This window comes from Ptychodera flava, chromosome 22 (genome assembly GCF_041260155.1).
Source record: "Ptychodera flava strain L36383 chromosome 22, AS_Pfla_20210202, whole genome shotgun sequence".
Classification (NCBI taxonomy): Eukaryota; Metazoa; Hemichordata; class Enteropneusta; family Ptychoderidae; genus Ptychodera; species Ptychodera flava.
In genome coordinates, this window is record NC_091949.1 from 7,173,230 (window position 1) to 7,195,378 (window position 22,149).

At 38.2% G+C, this 22,149-nt stretch overlaps 1 protein-coding gene across 1 annotated transcript; it reads right to left on the reverse strand.

Moving 5' to 3' along the window:
* Window positions 1-7,281: 7,281 nt before the first annotated feature.
* LOC139122562 (uncharacterized) lies at window positions 7,282-21,605 on the reverse strand. The gene is made up of 4 exons (XM_070688104.1): window positions 21,419-21,605; window positions 17,584-18,657; window positions 15,725-15,826; window positions 7,282-8,860 (listed from the first exon to the last, which is right to left on the reverse strand). The coding sequence occupies exons 2-4, from the start codon at window positions 18,602-18,604 to the stop codon at window positions 8,622-8,624; spliced, it is 1,362 nt and encodes a 453-aa protein (XP_070544205.1). The 5' UTR covers window positions 18,605-18,657; window positions 21,419-21,605; the 3' UTR covers window positions 7,282-8,621.
* Between the last annotated feature and the right edge of the window lie 544 nt (window positions 21,606-22,149).

A 22,149-nucleotide genomic window follows, 5' to 3' on the forward strand; every position in this document is an offset into this window, starting at 1 on the left:
TGTCAAGTTAGAGAGCTAGAGGCTATGTGTGTTAGTATGGTTCATAAAAAAAGCAGACGATCGCACGTTGGCGCCACTAATTCGATGTACAGCAATCTATACCTCAAAGGAGCCATTTGAGATGGAAGGGAAGCACTGACCAGCCCTGCGCGTAATTGAGATGAACTTATCATTGAATTTCATGAAACGGTGCACCCATTCGTCTCCACAAGGCCGCTTCTTTCTGAAATAATTAAAATTTTAAAATCCTTCCTTAAAAATATACCAAAGGCAATGAAGGTTTCTTGACTGAACTGGGCACAAAAAGATAGTTTTTGACCGACTAATGGAATTAGTTATAAACCCCTTGTGTTGATGGTATCCGGTGTGTAAATGTAGACGAATGCCCCCGCCATTGGCGACAGCAACTAATAAAATATCATAATGCGTACATTTGTATATTAGTGAACGTACAGACATACTGTTTAAACATTTTAAATTTTCAGTGATGAAAAACCTTCAAGTAAGATAAAATCATCTTACAGGATGACATTTCCGGCAAATCGGCAATATATGGGGTTCACCCCTCCCAAGGTGCATGGAAATCAGGAGAAACAGATTAAAACATCAACCGCAATTACAAGAAAGGCACCTTTGGAACGCTTTGGCCAATTGACTTTCGATTCAAACATTATTCCATTACTTACAAACTTGTGGAGTGTTTTCCATTGACTTTTGACATATATCACTGTTAACTTGGAGTTTACACGGTCACGTTTTTTCAGAATTACTTGTCCATTTATCACTTAAGTAAACACAACTTTCCTACCCGCTGTAAAGTAAAGAAGAATGAGTATATACGTGTACGCATTATATCACTGTCACTGTCTTCTTCAGTAACCAAGGATACATTGCCTTCCTGCCCACAGCTCTTGTTATCTTCAACGTCGAGTAGGAAGACGAACATTATAAGCGATTAGATAAATTAGTATCTCGATAAACTAGTAGTAGTATGATGTGGCACTAAAAGGTTCGTGGTGGCGCCAAGTCTACGTTTTTGCCATCAACGGTAGAGTATGATAAAATCCAGATGAGGGTATTTTATGGCATATAAGTTTCGCCTATAGCATGCATAAAGGTTTCTAAAAGTTAGATCTATGCACTCATGTAGCAACACTCAATAGTACTTTGAAAGCTGTCGTGTTATTCACATCTTCCAATACAAGTTATGAATGGATGAAAGCCCCTGCACTGAAGGAGACGACATTGCTTCAGTCTTAATCAGCTCTTAACGTTTTCTTAGAGTAACAGAGCGGTGTGAGCCGTAGCCAATCCAAAGAATGATATTTCTGCAGGCTATACATGAATAAAAAAGATGGAAACAACAACAGTTCCCTTCTAATTTCTTCTCTTCTCACTACAACCTACAGAATCTGTAATAATAACGACCAAATTTGAACTGAAAAGGATCCTAGGACCTATGTTTCAGTACATATCGCCTTTGTCCTGAAATTGAAATCGTTGCCCCAATTTTGCAGCTTTATGGAAATATATGATCAACAAAATGTTCAATACGTAAATAGCTTAAAAGAAAGTACGAAAGTTTCTTTGACTGTGGTCAGTGTATCAGGACTTTACATAGAATGTGTAATTGCCTTTGGTCACTTTCTTCAAGTTTTATATTCCATATTTGACAAGGATACATGTCAAATCATATTTGAATAGTACAACAACAGTTGCATATTTAAATCGTACGGGAGATGTGAAATTTCCTGAATGTAATGATATTACAAGAACTGTACGGCTTGTTTGCAGAGAAAAAAATTAATAGGTTGACCGCTGTTCATATTCTTGGTGTATCTAATGTGGAGGCAGACCATGAAATCAATCAAGACAGTTTCATGATGAAACTGAACGGAAACCAGACATATGATGCTCCAGAAGATAGTCCTGCCATTTGGTATGGCAAAGCTGGATTAGTTTACATCTTGACTTAAAGAGGCACTCCCATTTGGTAACATTTTTAAAACACAGTTTTTTAATGCCAACGGTCGATATTTGACGTGGCGACTGCGCGCGGATCGCGAGATATCGATAAAAACATGTCATTTCCCGAGCGTATTTTTCACATCCCGAAGTTTTACGATCGTTTCTGATTATGACGCGAAATCCCCCGAAGGTTTGTTGTTGTGCTGATTGACGATATTCTAGGGAGTCCATAATAAGTTCGAACGACGCAATTTTACCTCCCACTGCGAAGACTTTTATACAGCATTATGCCTTTACCACAGGTCAGTTTTTGAAAATTTCTTCTTAGCTTTTGTCGTTTTCATTATTCTAAATCAGTTGTATTATATTTTCAACCAATACCAAACAAACATCAGTTTTTACGTGTAAAATATTAGCCGCCTCGATGACTACATTTTGTCGTCTGCCACACAGTACGTGTGGTTCGCCGCGCGCGTGGTATGCGTCTATGCATACCACGCGGTGGCCACTATGTGTCAACCGCACGTAACTGGGCTAGTCACCTATGCGAATTCTGGTGGAATCAGCAAAAATTGTTTTTCGTTTTATCACCAAGTCAGTAAGACTCAGCTTTCTCCCAGGGGGCATGACCGATCACCTACGCAAGTGGTACTGTGGCGTACAGCAGCGTCAGTGTAGACTCGTACTCCATAGCTTAGTTGACAATGGCCCCAGTGCCGAACGTTCGATGTTCGGAAGCTGAATTTAGGTGGGCCACCGGAATTCAAACTTTTACTTTTTTGAAGACATGTTTTTATCGATATCTCGCGATCCGCGCGCAGTCGCCACGTCAAATATCGACCGTTGGCACTAAAAAAATGTGTTTTAAAAATGTTACCAAGTGGGAGTGCCACTTTAATATTCAATTTGAGAAATGTGTCTCCTGATGGTCAGATCCCAGTACTATATAGATGGATGCATTCACAGCTGACCGGGGAAATGAATAGTTCTATGTCTTTATGTCAGCTCGACTAGAAGATGCTTATCAAAGGTTATAGAGGACATGGCAGACGGAATTAATAAGATTGCGCCGATATGGCCAACCTAGCTTTGGTTTTAAAAACTACTGAAGGTGATAGTAGCGATATCTCTGATACTTCAACTTTTTTTCCAAACAAGAACGAATCACTTCCGTTATAGAGGAAACTGCCGCTGATGACATGCGAGGTATCAAAGTGTCACTCCAAAAAACCCAGACTTTCTGTAGCAACAGTTAAGATCGTGTGACTATCCTGGCGATCAAGCATACAGCAAAATACTCTAAGTATACCTGAATGTTGATATATTTCTGTGGTAAGGTAAAGAAAGATCCGTTTCGCTCAAACATTACAACAGTTCTAGATTTTCTGACAAGGTATTATGAGGTGGGACTGGGCTACAGAGAGACCAGTATTATCTGCAATGTGTGTAACCGAATCGCTACCACTGTTGATGCTTGCCCATGCCTTGATTGTTAGATTCGCCAAAGGTGCGTATGATATGATTCCTACTCTAAGATGAAAGGAAACATGGGATGCCGATATTATGATATCATACCTACCCTACCAAGGTGTAAAAGAACATTGGATGTTTCTCAAGTGCTTTTTTATTTTGAAAAGTCTGACCCTAGGTTGATAGCCAACTTTAAAGATAGTTTGGAATTAGTTATGTTGATTGCTTTAGTAAGTGCCTGGAGTAAATGTCGCTGGAGGGCAGTCGTTACACGTCTTAGATACCTCATATATGCTCAAACATGTAGACCAAAGCAGACCACATATTCATCACCACTAATTCAGTCAAGATAATATCCCCTGGACAAGGCAGGTTGATCATCGACAAGTACATTTTTATGACAAGTTAATGACAAGCCTGTCATGGCAGATAATTCATTTTATTCAGCTGTGTTGACATTACTGTATTTGTTTTATTCTGTATTGTATATTTTCTTGCAAAAATTGATTGAGGCAGAGTAACTTCTTGTGGACATTGCTTTAAAGTCTCATGTGATACTAAGTGGAATGATGACGTAATAGATTCTTAAAATGTTAAATGAAACTCACCTAGTTGAAGTTGGATTGTAATTCTGTGTAGTCATCCCGAGTCGGTGGGATCACATGCCCTCTCAGCTTCTCGCCCATGAAGTATGGTAATGTGTTTGCAGGGATTGACACTTTTATCACGGGTGGTATGGTAGAGTAAGCTGCTTGTGTATATTAAGGTAGAATACGCCTTGGGAACAGGTATTCGGACTTTCAATTCTTTACAGTTCTTTTCTCGTGTATCACTTGTGGGGCTCATTTTGAAGCTGTCGGATTAAGTGCAGTTTTCACTTGCTTATTTTTTTTTGGCGGGGGGGAATCAAAAAGTTTCTCCCCATTGTGTTAACACAGGGAAGGCGGCCTTTTTGAATATAAAGTATCGATGACTATGATATAATTTGTTTCTCTGGTACCAAAATTTGCACGGTGATCCCTGATGGTTACTCTTAATTTGTTGGACATTCTCCAAAGCTTCGAAGGGGAAAGTTTGAGCAAAAGTTTAAGTTTTTCAATTGAATAACTTAGACTTGGTTTTTGTAACTTGGTTGTTGGTATCGTAGAGTGGCACTTTTAGGATGTCACAACTGTATGTTGAGGCTTCACAAAGTGTGAATGTGGACATTCGGTGCGTTCAAGCCTGATTTCTACTGACAACACGCAGGCATAGCCTACATCTCATGTAATCCCTTTGCTTCATGATGACTATATTGAATTACGATCAAACTTCAATTCGTTAAGTTTGGTTTAAATCTTTAGTTTTCCAAACTATGGGGAAGTAGAAAAATGCTAAGAGTATCTCAAAGAACCCATGTAATATGTATTAATTTAGGAAACATACAGCCCAATACACGACTTTTGCTGGAGACTGGCATACCTGACGGTGCAGCCAGCATTACATTTCAGTAAAAGGGTGGTAGCCTGAAATACAACACATACATCTCCGTGAAAATGATAGATGCCAGATGCAAATAATAGGATTGTTGATTGTTGTTGCTGGATAGACGCATTGTCACGGTGATTTCCATTGTAATTATAAGTTTCCTGTCAATTTTTCGCAAATTCATGTTTCGATACGCATGTAGCGTTGAAAGTTCATAAGTTGGACAAATTTAGTCACGATATTATCTTATTATAAACTATCAGCGTCCATAAGCAGTGCGTCAGAGTATGACTTTAAACTGTAGTCTCATGGCAGCAGCCTACGCTTTGGAAATCAGGTAGTGGTCTTAAAGGTATCGAGTCCCCTACCTTTAATCTAAAAATCTAGTAACATATTTATATAACGATTGCAATTTCAAAGGAGAACGAAGGACAGAAACATCCCATAATATAATCTTCTTAACACCTTAGTTAAACCCGATCCCGGGCCTTTTCGAGCTTGGGTTTAAGTAGCAGTTCGAAAGGTTACAGGAGGAAGTAAATCGTACGTTGATTAAGATATAACCACAGGACATTGCAAGCAATAGTCATCTGGGAGTTATGATCAATAAATGTCCTGCATTAAAATTTCTTTATTATGCAAGCCTTCTCTGTGTCGCGTGTGTGCCTATTACTTCCCTGAAAACAGTCCATATCCGTTCATTGTCCTCCCTAATCCCCGTTCATTAATTTGTTCTACCGCTCACCAAAGCGGAGGCTTATCCCCATAACCAAATATCTGGGTAGCAGCTCATAAAGTAAAAGACGGACGTCTTTGATCTACTACAAGATAAACGTTTACAATTTAGCAGAAAGGACATTATTTTTAATGTCACACAGGGGATCTTTGAAACCGTTGTTAACATTTCATTCTACTACTGTTCAGATCTAGTGGGGCGTAACACGTCTAAATTTCATCTTTTGATCGGAAAACGCTGAAGAATTCTTGTTTACGCGATGTTCACAGGTTCGACAATAACGCCAAAGTTAATGTGTCCCTGTCTTGGTAGTGGTATTTGTTAATGGCGTGATGAGACTAATTCTGCGTAAATTTCTCACCGGCTTAGATTTGTGTAATTGGGAATTGTATTTTGTCTCATAGAGATAACACAGGAATGTCGGCCATTTTGAATTTCAAATATCGGTAAATATTAGGTAATTTGTTTCTCTAGTACCAAAATTTGCACCGTGACCTCCGATTTTTATTCTTGACTTTGAAAGAGAATGGTTGGAAGTTTGCTCGAGGAAAGTGTGAGCAAAGAGTTAAGTCGTTCATTTTTGTGGCGCGAACTGCCTTAATTGTTTATTTATTTGCTACCCCAGTAGGTTGATGGGAAATAATTCCCATTGTAATTCCTATACCTTGATATTTTTAGTTTCCATAGTCGGCCATCGGCGAACATAACTTTCACCGTTCTAGCGACGGATAGCCATAGTATTTAGAATTATTTAGAATATTTACAAATATATTTATAAAGTAAATGCAACGACACGATCGAAACAGTAGTTCTCATTCTTAGAGATACCGTGGCTTTTAAAATTATCACGTTTACGACCTTTGCGAGCCCGAAAGGTTCAGTTCGATGACTGACAGAGTGTACGCTTCTGGTGGGCACAGTGCTACCGTCATCTGTCTCCGCCGGTGTCAACTTATCAATGTTTTCGTCTTACGGACTTTGATGTTTGCCGTGACACATATATCGCCCGTAGATTCATCCTAATTTTGTTACTTGACGGAAACTGTTCTGTTATGAGTGGTGTCCGAGTCAACTTTCGGTTTTGATTTACACTCAAAGTTTTGCTGAAAAAGTTTGTATAATGATCTACATCCACGCGTCTCAATTTGTTTGATGATGAAACTTCCCAACGCATTTCTGATTCAGGACCGAAATTCACTGTTTAGGCTCTGTTGCGAGAGGTTGTATGTTAACTAATCACTACTTTCTATTTCACTATTCCCGTAATAAAGATAAATACATCCAGCAGAATTCATCAAAAATCGCATCAAGCCAAGAATTCCCTTCTCCCTCAAAAACCGAACCAGGTTAATAGTAATATTACGTTTTTCACATTTAAGCTGAGGTGATTCACTACAACACTTGTAGATTTTATATTAAAGGTGTACAGTTTCCTATAATGTACCAAGGCTATCCTTGGTATTCAAAATTCCCATGTGAGGGCGCTGTTTTTAAAACGCGGCCATCCGCTTAAAATCTGTGATTGGTTAGATTTTCTCTTTCCATGGTAACTGTGGCAAAATTGGAATAGGTGACCATATGCCTTTAACAAGAGCAAGATCTTTAAAGAGATGAGAAAAAATAACCTATTCGACAAAGCGTACTATTCATTTGGTGTATTTATGCAAAACAAGTTTTGTCATGCAATATATGGGTATCTCGAAAACAACAAAAAAGTCACTTTAGAATCCCCAGTCTGTGCGAAGATGAAACAAGCCCACGCTTTAAAACAATATTTCTCATTGTTATGAGCTATCAGACAGCTAGTCTTTTATGGATCGCAAATTAACGTTATAGCCAACACTCCTATCTCGCTTCCACCTCCCTCATTTTGGAACATAAGCGTTTGCATGCTGTCTGTAGCATTAATGCCGTTATGGCTGTTGCGTAAAAGCTAGCGATTTCCCGGCATCAAATCGGGAATGGATGGCACTCACAGAGACACGTTACATTTTATGTATTCGTCAAAATTCATAAATGATTAGGTTCATTTTGTCATGTGATGACTATGTTATTAGATCGACAAACTTATGAAGCGTGACAAAACAAAACAACTTCTTCACGGTAGAGTCCCTTCGTTTTTGTACTTTTTCAATCATAAATCTTTGAGTAGTTTATATCATATGAAATGCACCGCAAAACTTAAAAATCATATAGTTTTCTTCTTTGTCGATGACAATACAGACTTCATTTATGTTATGTTTGTCTCGCTTATAATGCAACTTTGTTTCATATTGGAAAAGCAATACCTAGATGCTTCACTTGCAACGGATTGGATAGTCACGTGTTAAATGATTACCTACCAAGAATAGTCATGAAGTGGCTCAACAAAATTGGAGACAGAAAAATAATGCTGCAGTCATCGGCGTCAAATTCGATTGAAATGTTGCTATGCCCGTCCTGTTTGGAAATTAAACAGTGCCAAAACGTATAGGCATTCCTTATGACGACGCTTTTTACACAATCATTTTAAACAGTAGCGAAACGTTATCATCTTATTAGCAGTATATATTTGTCATGATTGATAATATATAAATTATTTTCACGATACTATTAAAACATGCCAAGGTCAGGAAAAAGTGGCCCATGTTGTATCAACACTTTTTTGCTGTTACTCAAGGTTGTGACAAAAAACTTGGAGTAAGTTATGATCTGTTTTCACGCGACACTCTCGAATTGTTTTTCGATCATGAAGCTTCCCTGTGTATTTCTGATTCAGGGAACATTATCAAAATAAACGTGTTAAAGCATTCAGTTATTAAACGTTGTGTGAATTTCATTCGTAACAGAAACTCGTCACATAGTATACTGTGCTACCTGGTCTGTCATTACTGCTCATGGATTTTTGTGAGTTATGTTTAGCGGTAAGGTTTGAGAACTAAAAGTCGTAGTCTTTTTCAAAGTGCAGAGGAATATCCACGTGCGCCAATTTATTTGAATACTAGGTTCCGAATAAACGAAGGAAAACCGCAGCCATGAGTACTATTCTATATACATCGTGAGGGAGAGGTTTGTCACTTTTACTGGTGTCAAGGCACTGCATAGAATCTAACACCTCTTGGAGAACCTTGTGCTCATCGCTCCCTTCACCGTAATGATAGCCCATCAAGCCGGCTTGCGTCATCGCCCAATCACTGTCTCGGCAATTGAAGTATCCTTCCGCAAGTAGTGCGACCAAAGCTGGAAAGTAAGTTACGAAAAGAAACGTTAACACACATCCTGCTAGGACTGTCGGATTGTTGTTCCTGTTAAAAAAGATCTTCCAAGTTGTCATATTTTCTTTATATATTGGCAATCACACTTTCACCCAAGAAATTTGCGCAAATGGGCATTTTATCCTTGCCCCAATAATAGTAAGGCCATGATCTTGTCTTTAATATAAAATATTAGTGGATACGGAAAGCCAACGATCTTCTAACGTAAGATAAATCGCTGCCTTTGGGTTCGAAATCAAAACAAGGACAATTTCAGAGTCAGCGCCACTACATTACACCATACGCGATTATTACCCTAAGGGAGTCAAGTAGTTAAGTACTAAATTTGCTTGTTAAAACAACATCAATTTCATCCTATCATATCAGGGCGAAATAGAGAAATAAACTTGCCATGTAGATTTTAAGGATAATTATGTAACCATTGTTACTCCTTCATCGATTACCATAATGTAATAAAAGTGCAGACACATCACTGGTTAACATTGAGAATTATCATGCGCGGCTGATTTTTTGCATTTTCAAAACAAACAAAAAAACACCAAAAAGAAACAAAAATCAATGAAGGTAGTATTGCCTCGAAAGTGAAAGACTTGAACTTTTGCTAGAGCGTTACTCGACGAAACTTTAAACCATTCTCTTACAAGTCAAGAATAGATAAGAGATTCCCGTGCTAGAGGAACAAATTACCTAAGATACACTAATATTTGAAATTCAATATGGCCACCATTCCTGTTTTAATCATATGAGAAAAGTTGTATTTTCGATTTTCAAAAAAGTAAGACGGTAAAATTTAAACTCCACGAACTCGAAGCGCTTCAAAATGTGTCCCGACAAGCGATAGACAAGAAAAGCGTTGTATAAAATTGATGATCCGAATATTTGTCCGGGAAGCGCATTCTTCCTTTAAAAGCCGTGAATTATTGAATTTTTAATTCTACTCGAACTTTCGAACATTTGCCTGATAGGTTTGGAGAGTGAAACTATAGTAGTTTATTTTGGTACACCGCTATCTCGATTACAGCTAGCCGACAGGTTTGTACAATTTGATGATGTACATTTGTTCAAAAATCATGGCCTTTCATATTATACTATGTCATAAGATGTGAAAAGCCCCTTACGAGAACTTATCCACGGTTGTGACTTCACAACAATACATGTGCATAGAATGAGAAGCAGCAACACCTTCTCGCTTTAGTCAAACACACAATACTCCATGATCAGTTCATTTTCGTTCAGGCGATCTGTCGTGCCGGGTTCTTGATAAATGGCGCCGTTCGAATCATGGACACTTTGTCGGCCCGTCTTCAGACAACTTCAGGGAAAGGTACGTGATTACACAGGCACACCTCATCAACTCCTTGACGTTGAAGCGTGTAATTGATTCTCTGTCACATGCCCTATAGCAACCATACAAGTTCATCCACAATAAGATCAATGATAAAGCCGCCTGCTCCACATTTAATGTTGTTATTCTTCCGATGAACCCATCGTGTAATGTAAATTACAGGGGTAAAGAACTAGTTCGTTTCACGAGAGATGTTCTTCAGAAACAAATTACGGCAGTAATATGCGGCATGGTAACAGCAATATATATGCAATATTCTATCAGATGAAGTCTGAATTCAATCCAATGAACTACTATATTGCATATTCATGACGACAACTACCATATAAATGAAAAAAAAGTCCGCAGCCAAGAGTATTGATTTGGCTATATTTTCATCAAATCTGGCTGGTGACCTAAGACAGATATGTTTTCGCGCAGAAAAGATTGCTTTCTGACAACGCGAAACTTTACTTCGGTTAGACAGTTGTCTTTACGTGGCGTTCAGTTTTTGTTAAATGCACACCAGCTTGAGTAGAATGAAGTGAATAAAAACGACCGACTGACTCCGGATGCATCAAATTGCTCAGCAAGTTCGTGTCTTTGAAGCTGAAATGCATTAAGAGAATACAGCGAAGTCCTATGATTACATAGCAAAAAGATGTTTGCGTTATTATCACACCACTATCTCACTTACCTTTAAGAGACCGAACTCTGCAGCAAATGGGAAAGTGTACTCAACTGTGGCGGTGCCATTTTGCAAAAGGCCATTTTAAATTTTGATGCGTTTTTGTCACAAAGTGTTATGTTTTGTAAAGCCGATGATACTTCCTTGTCGGCGTTTAACTTTTCTTCTTTGGAACTATATAGTAATCGGCCCTCTGGCATCGGACAAACACAATGCTTCGCAGAGGTGAATGACATCTCCATGGGATAGATCTGATCTTAAACTAGGTCGATTTATTTCCTGGGAATTAAGGCCCTGTGCGTAATGCCCCTCTCGTGAATGCATATTACAGTAGTGTTGCTTGTAAATTGACACCACATGAAATTCACGTCCAAGGAAATTGTTTAAAAGGTACACTGTTTGTGATCCTCTGTACGAAACCATATATGGAACTTATAGGTTGGTCAATGTGAGCGCCAAACACATTACACACATACACGCCACATACAGCCTGTTGTAGCGTTCTGGACTAACCATTGACAACATTACACAACAACGCGCATACATTTACACGAAGCGTTGAGTCTGCAGAGCTAGGTATTGCTTTAACATCATATGCGCAATATACACTGTAAAACACGCACTGTATCGCGTGTAATTAATTTTGGTGACCAGGTAGAAATTCAACGCAAGATCGCCCAAAGCGTTACACCAGTAAACGAAAGATATTGTTCCTATTTCGTGAGATAAATCATAGATACGACTGGGGAGAAAATTAAATAGCATGCCTCTTAAACAAAATCACATAGCAAAGCATATGGATAAATGAAGCAAAAGTGCACCAAAGACATTTCTTATGTAAAGTACTTAAAAAATGACGATATACCATACTGGTTTATTAGCCATGTTCGACTAATCATCTGACCACGATTTTATGCGACTAGAAGCCATCTTTATCTCGACGGGAGGTTATCCACAGATAGGACTTAACAGTCATATCATGAATGTGACTAAACAATCATACATATGCATTACAATGAGAAACAGTAAACAGTGACACCTTTTTCGCTTTAACTGATGTGTCAAACACACAATACTCCGTGATGAGTTCATCTGTTGTGTCTGGTTCTTGACAAACGGCGCAGTCCGAATCATGACGGTTTGTCGACCCGTCGTCAAACCACTTGGGGGCTCATTTTAAAGCTCTTTGTGTAATAAAATGTTCAACGTCTTAGCTTTCCAAAAATCGAATAGTTTACTTTCCTCAATAGATTTAACACAGGGATGGCGGCCATTTGAATGTCAAATCTTGGATTTTGTTTCTCTAGTTCCAAAATTTGCACCGTGATCCTCGATTTTTTATGGTTGATTTTGAAAGAAAATGGTTGAAAGATTCCTTAAGCAAATTTTAAACAAAAGTTAAAGTTTTTTACTGAGGAACCATATACTACCTATTATGTCGGTTTACATGTATTTCCCGGGAAGTCAGGCCCTTCGCGTAATGGTTTACCACTGAATGGATATTACAGACGTGTGGCGTTTAAATTGACGCCGCATGCTATTCATGTCCGAGGAAATTGTTTAAAAGGTGAAATGCGTGGTAAACTGTTCGTGATCCTCTGTACCAAACCGTTTTCAAACTTATAGGTCGGTCAATGTAAGCTACCAAACACATTACACACATACAAGCCACATACAACCTGTATTGTTCTGAACATACCATTGACGACATTTCACTCAACCTGCCCCTACCGAGATTCTACCAAGAAATGCTTGAATCCTGGTCGGCCTGCAATGTTGCGGTCAATGACTCTGAGATTGACATTACTTGTCAAACAATTTGGAACAACGAAATGTTCTAATTGGAGGGAATTCTGTCTATAATCCAAAGCTAAGACAGAAAGGGTTTGAATTGATATTTGATTTACTTACCGAGGAGGGTATCTGTCATGGGAAAAGCTAGCCAACAAAAACCTCCAAGGGAACGAAGTTCTCCTTCTTTATGGAGCAATTACATGTCTCAGAGCTAAGTGGCCAAAACCATTGCTGGTTGAGCCGGTGTTTAAAGATGAATACGATTATGTGTTTTTTAATTGTAACTTTCGACCCTCCAACAAAGTTACCAGGGAGAGCATCAGAAACGCCATTTACAGTAAAGAGGAATTAAGTCCAATTAATGAACGCTATTATGAAAGAGAATATGACTTTACTGGACCATGGTCTCCCACATATAGCCTACCATTTAAGGTAGCCATAGACACAAAAACACGTGAATTCCAGTTCAAACTTCTTCATCATATTCTGTACACAAACTACGATCTATCTAGAAGAGGCATGGACCAATCACCGCTCTGTTCATTCTGCCAAAACAGCAACGAGACACTAGATCATCTTTTCTACACCTGTAAATTCACTTAGGCCTTCTGGAACGACTTTCACACATTTTTCGAGGAATCTCTCAGTTTGTTCACGAGACATAACTTAAATGAAGTGCTCTTTGGTGTTGACGGTTACTCTGACATTCACAATCACTTGCTACTGTTAGCCAAAAGACACATCTATACCATGAAAATGAAACAGAGTAAACCACACTTTGCAGCTTTTATGTTGCAAGTGAAATTCAACTACCATCTAGAGTACGAAATAGCTCTGGAAAAAGACAAATTAGAGAGACATTGCAGCAAATGGGTTTCAATTTTACACAAAATTGTAGATAACTAAGCACTGTACTCCATTTCAATTTAAGTTACTGTTACTAAAGAAAATGTTACCAATAAAACAACTTAAATACAAAAAAAATCTGTAGAGGTAAGTATTGCTTTAACATTAATCACACGTACGATATGCATGGCAAAACATGCGTGTAAATTATGTCTTGCGGTGACGCACACTGGTTAATGGCATCGCGTGTAATAAAGTTCGTTGGCCGGGTAGAAAGAAGATCGCTTCAAGCGTTACACTAGCAAACGAAATATATTGTTATATTCAACGAAATAAATTATAGATACGACTAGGAAGAAAATGAATATTATACCTCATAAACAGAGTCACGACGCAAAGCGTATGGATAAAATGAAAAAAGTACATCAAAGACATCTCTAATGTAAACCATTTAGTAAATGACTATATACCAAACTGGTTTATTAGCCACATTCGATTAATCATCTGCCCACGATTTTATGCCACTAGAAGCCATCTTTTGAATTGCATGTCCGGTGAATTGGAAAATTGTCACGCTGTATCACAGTTTTGACGTATGGATGAAATCGATTCCACTGAAACGTCTCCCGAGTAACACGCTGTCCTTGGACAAGTTATTTTAATATTTAATCAATGATTCACAACACCAATGTTTTGAAGTCAAAGGGGATCGCCAACTAATATCATTTTTCTAAGAAATGGCGACGCATCACCGTAAAAATTGTTTCATAAAAATCTGTAAGTTTTCGGAGTGTTTTGGTGAAGCTTGCGGCGATAGAAAATGATTTTTCAAGGAGCATCTAGAATTAAATTCTATGGTAGGGTGATGGACACCTGTTAAAATCATAACATTAAAATATTAAGTCGTTTCAGCAAATACTTATATATATATATATATATATATATATATATATATATATATATATATATATATATATATATATATATATATATATATATATATATATAATAAGTATACAGATGTCCTCGTGGGAAATTATTGTTACAGAGTTTCATAGAGGTAAATTTGCGTAGAGGCTCGTCTGACCATTAAATTGATCCGAACTTATTAAAGATATACTTTTTCAAGAACCCACACCATTCTATTTAAAAGCCGACGATTCTGAAATATCGTTGGACATCCGTTTTAGATTTAAGCAGACGGCGACTTTCTTTTCAATCACAGCTAATAAAAATCAAACAAACCATATCCCCCTCAAGCATGCTGTTTGGTGTTAGAGGATGGTCATATCTGGTAATGGACGTTACATTGTTTGTTGCCTTCTTACACAATGCTTTGTTTTGCCATTTGACCATTCGCTGAATGTCATCGTGTTGATTCAAGTCTAAAGCCTTTTTTCCGGCGGAAGACAAAGAAAAAAGTCTCAGACTGGAAATCCGCCCTCTAAGATCAGAATGCAACAAGAAGGCAATTCAGAGGATTGTTCATTTTATGTTCTATCCGTATAAATAGATTAAATGAGCAGTAATGCTAACTTTTGATGATTTTTCCCTGTTTTTGTTTTAAGGTCAACCATAATTTCTCCTTCTGTTCCCCAAACCTTGTGCTTATACACAATACTCAGCTTGTGAACTCAGCCTATAGGCCTACGTATATACATTTGTAAACTGTGTTGTTATTGTTGACAAGTGAATTCTGGTCCAGACTAGAATTCAAATGTAAACACTTTGTTGTCAAACTGAATATATAGTAGCTATTTGAACAATCCTTTTGGAGTAGAATCCTTTGGGAGTAGAATAAGAACTTGCAATTCATATACAAAATAAAAAATAATGGAAAAAATCATAAAAAGTTAGCATGGCCCTTTAATGTAGTGGTGCGTATTTGAATAGACTTACAAGACATTTTGACAATCGCTTGTACATCATAGTTTCCAGAACAACAAATGATAGAAAATATCGTGAAAGGTTTCAGTTAGTACGAAGCTTGATGACAGGGTGAGACTTACCAAATGGATGAAAGGTTATCAGATTACCTTGACCATGGTGTCTATGCAACCATGGGTAATAAATAGACTCAATTGGGAACTATGCCATGACCATACTTCTGAAAAGAGTTTTGCTTAGTGTTGGGAAAGTTCTCTAGTGATTTGCCATTAGCAGTAACCGTCACTTACTTGCTCTGTAACCGACCCAGCAGTGCACTATGACAGGACCATGTTGCGAAGCTGCCTCCAATTCATCAACATAGTCGTAGAAGATTTCTGCCGTTATTTGTACTAATATCAAATAAACAGAAATAGTGGAGTAAGCTTTAAGAGATGGCATTTCATCTTCTCTTCCATTTCCATTTTGACCAGTTATTCTTACAGAAATTAGTTGAATATATACCCTGTGTTTTTTTGTTCCCCATAGCGTGTTGAAATGTTTGTCAATAATATTATGTAGAACGCAGGCCGCAGCTAGGTGATGTGTATGTACATACGACCACCTTCAGATAAAGTGAAATATACTGCAAAATTATTGAACGGGCTGAAGTTCCGTATCTGTGTCTGCCACGTAAGCTCAAGTGGATGTTCTTTTAAAGTTAGCTTGATTCGATTCTTGTCCGTGAGGGCGCAATTTCATTTAGTCCAAACAGTCATGTCGAGCAGCATTGCACCTGTAACATTTACTGTATTTTATGTGAATTGTTTTCCTAAATGTAAAATTATTGTTCTACATGTCAAAGTATTTTCTCGTTCCACTGATAAATATCGAAATGCCCATCTTCAAACTTGCTTACAAAGCATGTGTCTGATGTTCTGTCAAGTCTCTGATGATTGGGATTTTTGTCGAAGCTACATTAATAGTCGCGCCAGCGGCTTACTGACTACTCATGCGCGTATTGATAATATACTATGCGAGTAACCGGAAGTGTACCCTTCTTTCGTGGGCGCCGCCATGTTTTTTGAGTGCTAGTAAATAAACAAATTCGAAACGTGCTCTCTATTATTTTATAACATGCCATTAATAAAATATATCATTTTATTAGCGAGTAATTATTATTATCCACCCTGTAGCTGATACACAATTTCTTATCACGTCTAAGAATTAAAAGAAGAGAGAAAACTGTCGTGCATATGAACGAGAACATTTACAAAGAATGCTGGGATTGAATCTTAGAAAGGCGCCCTCTGTGTCAATAACTATGTTCAAAATTTACCCGTTTTTAGAAGTAACGCTGGTTTTCAGCTTACAGTATCGGAAGTTGGGCGGTATAGTTACTATTACAAGTTAATTATGGCACGATACGTCCATTGTTAAACACAATAGATAGTAATCATGGTAAAAATTGCAAATTTATGTCAAACTATTTTACACATAACAGAAAATCTATACCTACAGGGTCTGACATCGTGTACGTGAACTTTCATCAGAGGGTAAACCGGTCATACTTGTACAAACGTATATAGAAAGTAACAATTAATTCTATTTTATCGTTTATGATTACTAATCATGAATCGATACAAATAACATTTTTAATCTCAACGCCTGGCGCGACACCAAGGGCTGAGCCCTACATAATATTACCAGAACAACATGGCTTATTGTAATTCACTATCTTGCTGGAAAGGCCGATGTGTGTACTGTATGTATCTTTGAACATAGCCAAAGGAGAAGAATAAATTAGCAGTAAAGCTATACTGTAAAATTTACTGTAGTGAAAATATTGGCAAAAGTTACACTGCTATTTGTGCTTTTGACAGAATACAGTGTTAAGTTTAGCCAGAGTATCTTATAAGGAACTGGTCAGTTTCTTCTGCCTTGGTGGAAGGGGGGGGGGGGGGGGAAGTCGGTGGATTATTTTTTGCCAACGTCAAAAAGTGGCTAAACCCCTAAGTCTTATTCCAACTTACGTAAACAGCTAGGGTGAGCCGCCTCGACAAAGGTAAAAAAAAGGTAAAATATAAATTTAGTAAAATGTAAATTCAATATCATGCAGAAACTGACTTGTCCCTACGTTGTAGTTAAGGATTGTTTACTTCTCACTTACTGAATGGCATATGCAAGTATGGCAATGCGGACGCCTGCATTGCTTCTCGCTCATCGTCTTCGTTCTGTCCGATGTCATCACCAAATTCCCCGGGGTTTCTGTCTTCGAAATTTGTCTCCGACTCGGGCGAAATGTATTCGTTCGGTTTATCTGGGTCAAGTCTTGTTTCGAGCAATCGATCGGGGGATTGTCTACCACCCTCTAGGTAGGTACCCGTGTAGTCCTTGATATTCAACAGCGTGACTTCTTCCTGGGAAGGGGTTTCATCTGGCGGTGAAGTCACACCCAGTCGATTGTTCACAATTGCTTTATAGCCCCCGTCCAGGGCAGCTGAGATGTGGCCCTCTCTGATCTGACCTGCCACGAACCAATCCGAAGACACGAACTTGGCATGCCAGTATAGGTAGTAGTATTCAACTTCGTTGTTCGGCTCTTTTCGGAGTTCAATCGGCGGTTCCCCGGTTATCTCCGACACAAGTTCGATCAGATCCTCTTCCATGTCGAAGTCGTGTCCCATGGCTCGTCCTATCTGGAAAAACTGTTCGGTGTATATTTTAGGTTCAAACGAAGGTTCGTTTTGCGTCATGTGCAGAAAATATAACAAAACCGTTCCAGTTGACATATATGATCCAGTACAGTAGACTAACATCGGTTTGGGTAAATCATTTACCGCCGCCGTAAAATATTCAATAGCTTCCATACTTTTGTAGGTCGTAATCTCTGGAGGAAAGATGTCGAAGTCGAGACCGGCAAGCTCCGTCGCTATCTGTTTTATTTCGTCCGTCGTCGGTACAGGCTCGTCGCCTATGCGTCCAGGTGTTGTATGATTGGTCACCCCGAAAACAGATTTGAATCCAGCTTCGCCGGCGTATTTGACCTCTCTCTCCGACAGCCTGCCAGTCGTGTAATAATGTGTGCTGTACACTTGCTTAGTCCACCATGTCTTGGCTTCCTGGCCGAGGTTAAGGCCGGTTGCCATGATGGACGAAACCACACACAACACGAGAAATACCCGTAACATGTTTCGCTTTGGCACACCTGAGGCAATAACAATTTATGTGTTGGCACGATTTTCTGCAACAAGAATAACATTAATACATTTGTACAGATATAGGATCATAAGAATATACATTTTAACACAGCCAACAATACTTGTCTAACATGAACCGTGTCAGTGAGAAGCCTCGGACAACCAGCAGAATAATACATCGTAATAAGAGAAACAAGCAACGTATGTATATAGTGTAACATACACATGTAATAAGAACAACTTGACACGATGCACATAAATGACTATTTCGAGGATTTAAACACACTCTCTCTCTCTCTCTCTCTCTCTCTCTCTCTCTCTCTCTCTCTCTCTCTCTCTCTCAGGGCTAGCTTATACATCCCGAACAGTTTGAGATGGAAGAAAAACGTTAACATTATAATTAACGGCATCGGGTTACCCTCGAGGGTTTTAGTACAATGAACAACATTTAGTTCGGTGCTCAAAGTGCCACTAATGTGATCACTTTGAACGTTTGGCCAAAATAAAAGGCAAATATCTGTAAAGGATTAAATTCAAGCACACGTTGAAGTTTTTAACTGGGAACGAAGAAATAAAAGTAATTAAGTATATATATATATATATATATATATATATATATATATATATATATATATATATATATATATATATATATATATATTAAACGAATTATATATAGGCATATATATATATATATATATATATATATATATATATATATATATATATATATATAATATAATATAATTCGTTTAATATGCCAAGTTAGTAATTAACTGATCTCAAAATGCTTAACACCTTTAGTCTATATCGAACCACTGTATCTTGTGTGTATACATAGCTAGTTTTGTCATCTTCAGTCAAATTAATCCAGATGATCCCTGATTATAAAAGTCTATTAAATATGCAAATCAGGGATCATCTTTCACGGGTTATATATCCCAGTGTGATCAATAATTGTAGCAGTTCTTTTGCAGTTTTTCTCAATGTGTATTTGTTTTTGCTAAAATTATTAATTATGCATAAAATATACAAGCTTTACCCCTTAAAACCTAATTAGTTCTTAACTTTCCGATAGAAAATCTATGTACCAGATTTCATCACAATTCTATCAGCCGCTCTTAAGATATTTCGCAGACAGACAGCCTCAGACAGATATCGCTGCGACAGTAGCTCATGTTTGCAGAGACAAACGAAGTCATCTTATCTGTTAAATTACCACATTCTTTTACTTTTTCTCGTGAAAAATACAACATTTTGGCAAGTTGTGGTGGTGAGGTAGGTTTTGACAGACTGACTTTATTACTTGTAGTGTAGAAGCGCCCTTCTTACCACCCTCAATTACAGATTGTCCCCGTTTTCATATATACTTCACTCAAGATCCCCCTCCCAGTTAATGTAAGTGGGTTTGACATAACCATTTTTGCAGCATTTGTTTTCTGTGTTAGGAAGCACATAAATGACAACGAATGTAGAAATAAACATTGTATTGGACAAATCAAACGCGAATGTTTGATTTCAATGCATAGTGAAGTAGGTTACCACCACCAGGGATGGGATTGGGTAATTCATTGTATTTATATAGAAAATTAGTTTCATTCCTGAAACTTTTGCGGAAAAACAACATAAATGAAAACCTGTACAGAACACATGAAGCAACGGCTAAACTGAGCTATGAGTAATAATACTGTAAACATTCCTTTTATCTCTTGAACTTTGCCTGTGACTGATAAAGGCGTTCTGACATACTTCAGTCGTACGCAAACATCAAACAATTTCAGAAAACATATCTGATTCAGTGCATTGAGGGTTAAGTGCGCGAGATTCATGGCTTATAATTTACAACGTATTGTCTCCTATTCGGCCCCAAGTTTTAATACTCCTGTCGTAGGCTTTCATCTCCAGCCCCGAATACAATCAAGTCGTATTGCCAGTTTTCAAAAAGCTTATACGGTTGCAGACCATTTTAGAGTCACAACAAACTACAGTCTCTTTATTTATATAGCTATGTTAAAAATACATAAGGTATTAAAAAGGACTATGAAATACAGAAGATGGCACCTCCGGCTGATATTACAAGTAGTAGCGGCACTGCTGTTCTGATATAACTTACACGCATATGTCAACATAGCCTAATTATAAGTTAGAGAACAAAATATACAGGTTACGACTTAAACAACATCGATTGAAACTTATGGATCATTGCACTACGTATATGCTTGTCAAATTTAAGTTTCCAATATTTTAGCCCGATTTTTTTGCAACTTAGCCCGACTGGAGCTTGGAGGCCGACCATTGTATATTCTGCTCCAATCCCTCCTCAGTTGACCCCGACCTTTTAATGTGCAAACAACTTGTTTATGATTGCAGCGAATACCTGTTTAGCGATCAGGCTATGCCTTTGAGCCAGATGTCCCCAAAAATTCACTCACAAGATTCTTACGGAATGAGGGGCTGACAAGCTGAAAAAAAGACCAACAGACAAACATCTGAAACACAATAATGTCACTTTACTCTGCAGGTATACGATAGCAAATACCTTTCCAAGGTAAAGCAAGGATGTCTCTTTTTTACATCCATAGGTAAAGAATGAACGTTCATCCCTTACCGTGCATGAGAATTTCAAAGAGTCGAATGACAGCGACTCTTGGACAGACTGTCGCCAAGATCAAATCGGCGAAGTCGTCCAAGTTCGGACCCCGGTCAAAACAACCCATCATTTCGGCTCTGTCTCTATTTGATCACGATGCTTTTGCTGGCTACATGGCCCGCTCTTTAACAAGAAATAAACTAAAGAAATCTTACCAAGTGTTTCGGGTCGCAATTTTGTCAGTGGAGTGCGACAACTTCAGAAGTGCAATACCGATCCAAGGTCTGTTCAGATGACAGAGGTATAGAGACACACGCCCTCTGCTAAGGTGACCTATACTAGGGTTGACCGTCGGGGTTCATCATTTGGTCGGCCTAAAACGCTACGCACGCCCAGACTACTGATATGTTACTTGTCTCGGTTACCCAGACTGCTCTGCGGGGCCCTCTTCGGCCGAGACTAGTATGTTACGATGGTAGCGTATGCCACACGGAGGTTAATCCATCGGTAGTCATCGGCACCAGTATTATTAATTACAGGAACACTAATTAAAACTACAAGATCTAAGCTATGAGTCGCTTTGCATAAAACCCGAACATATACAATATCGGTGGCAAATGCACAAAGACGCTATGATGTTTACGAATCCTGAACAAAAAACAAGACATGTTTGCATTATATGAAAGTAGTCAACATTTAATGAAAAAACATAAGAATTTCACGTAATGAGTTTGTAACGTGTCGCAGTGACTTTTAAATATCAATTGTGACGTGTAAACTGAAGATCAAGAGCTGTGTTGATGTTTATGATTGGAGGTATTATTCTTTCTTCACTATCGTACGATCAAAGCCACGCCTTAAAGGTAATTTATACAATGGGAGACTGTCAAGCTTATCTACTGAGAAATATAGTCTATGTGATACCTACGAACTCTGAACGTCGAGT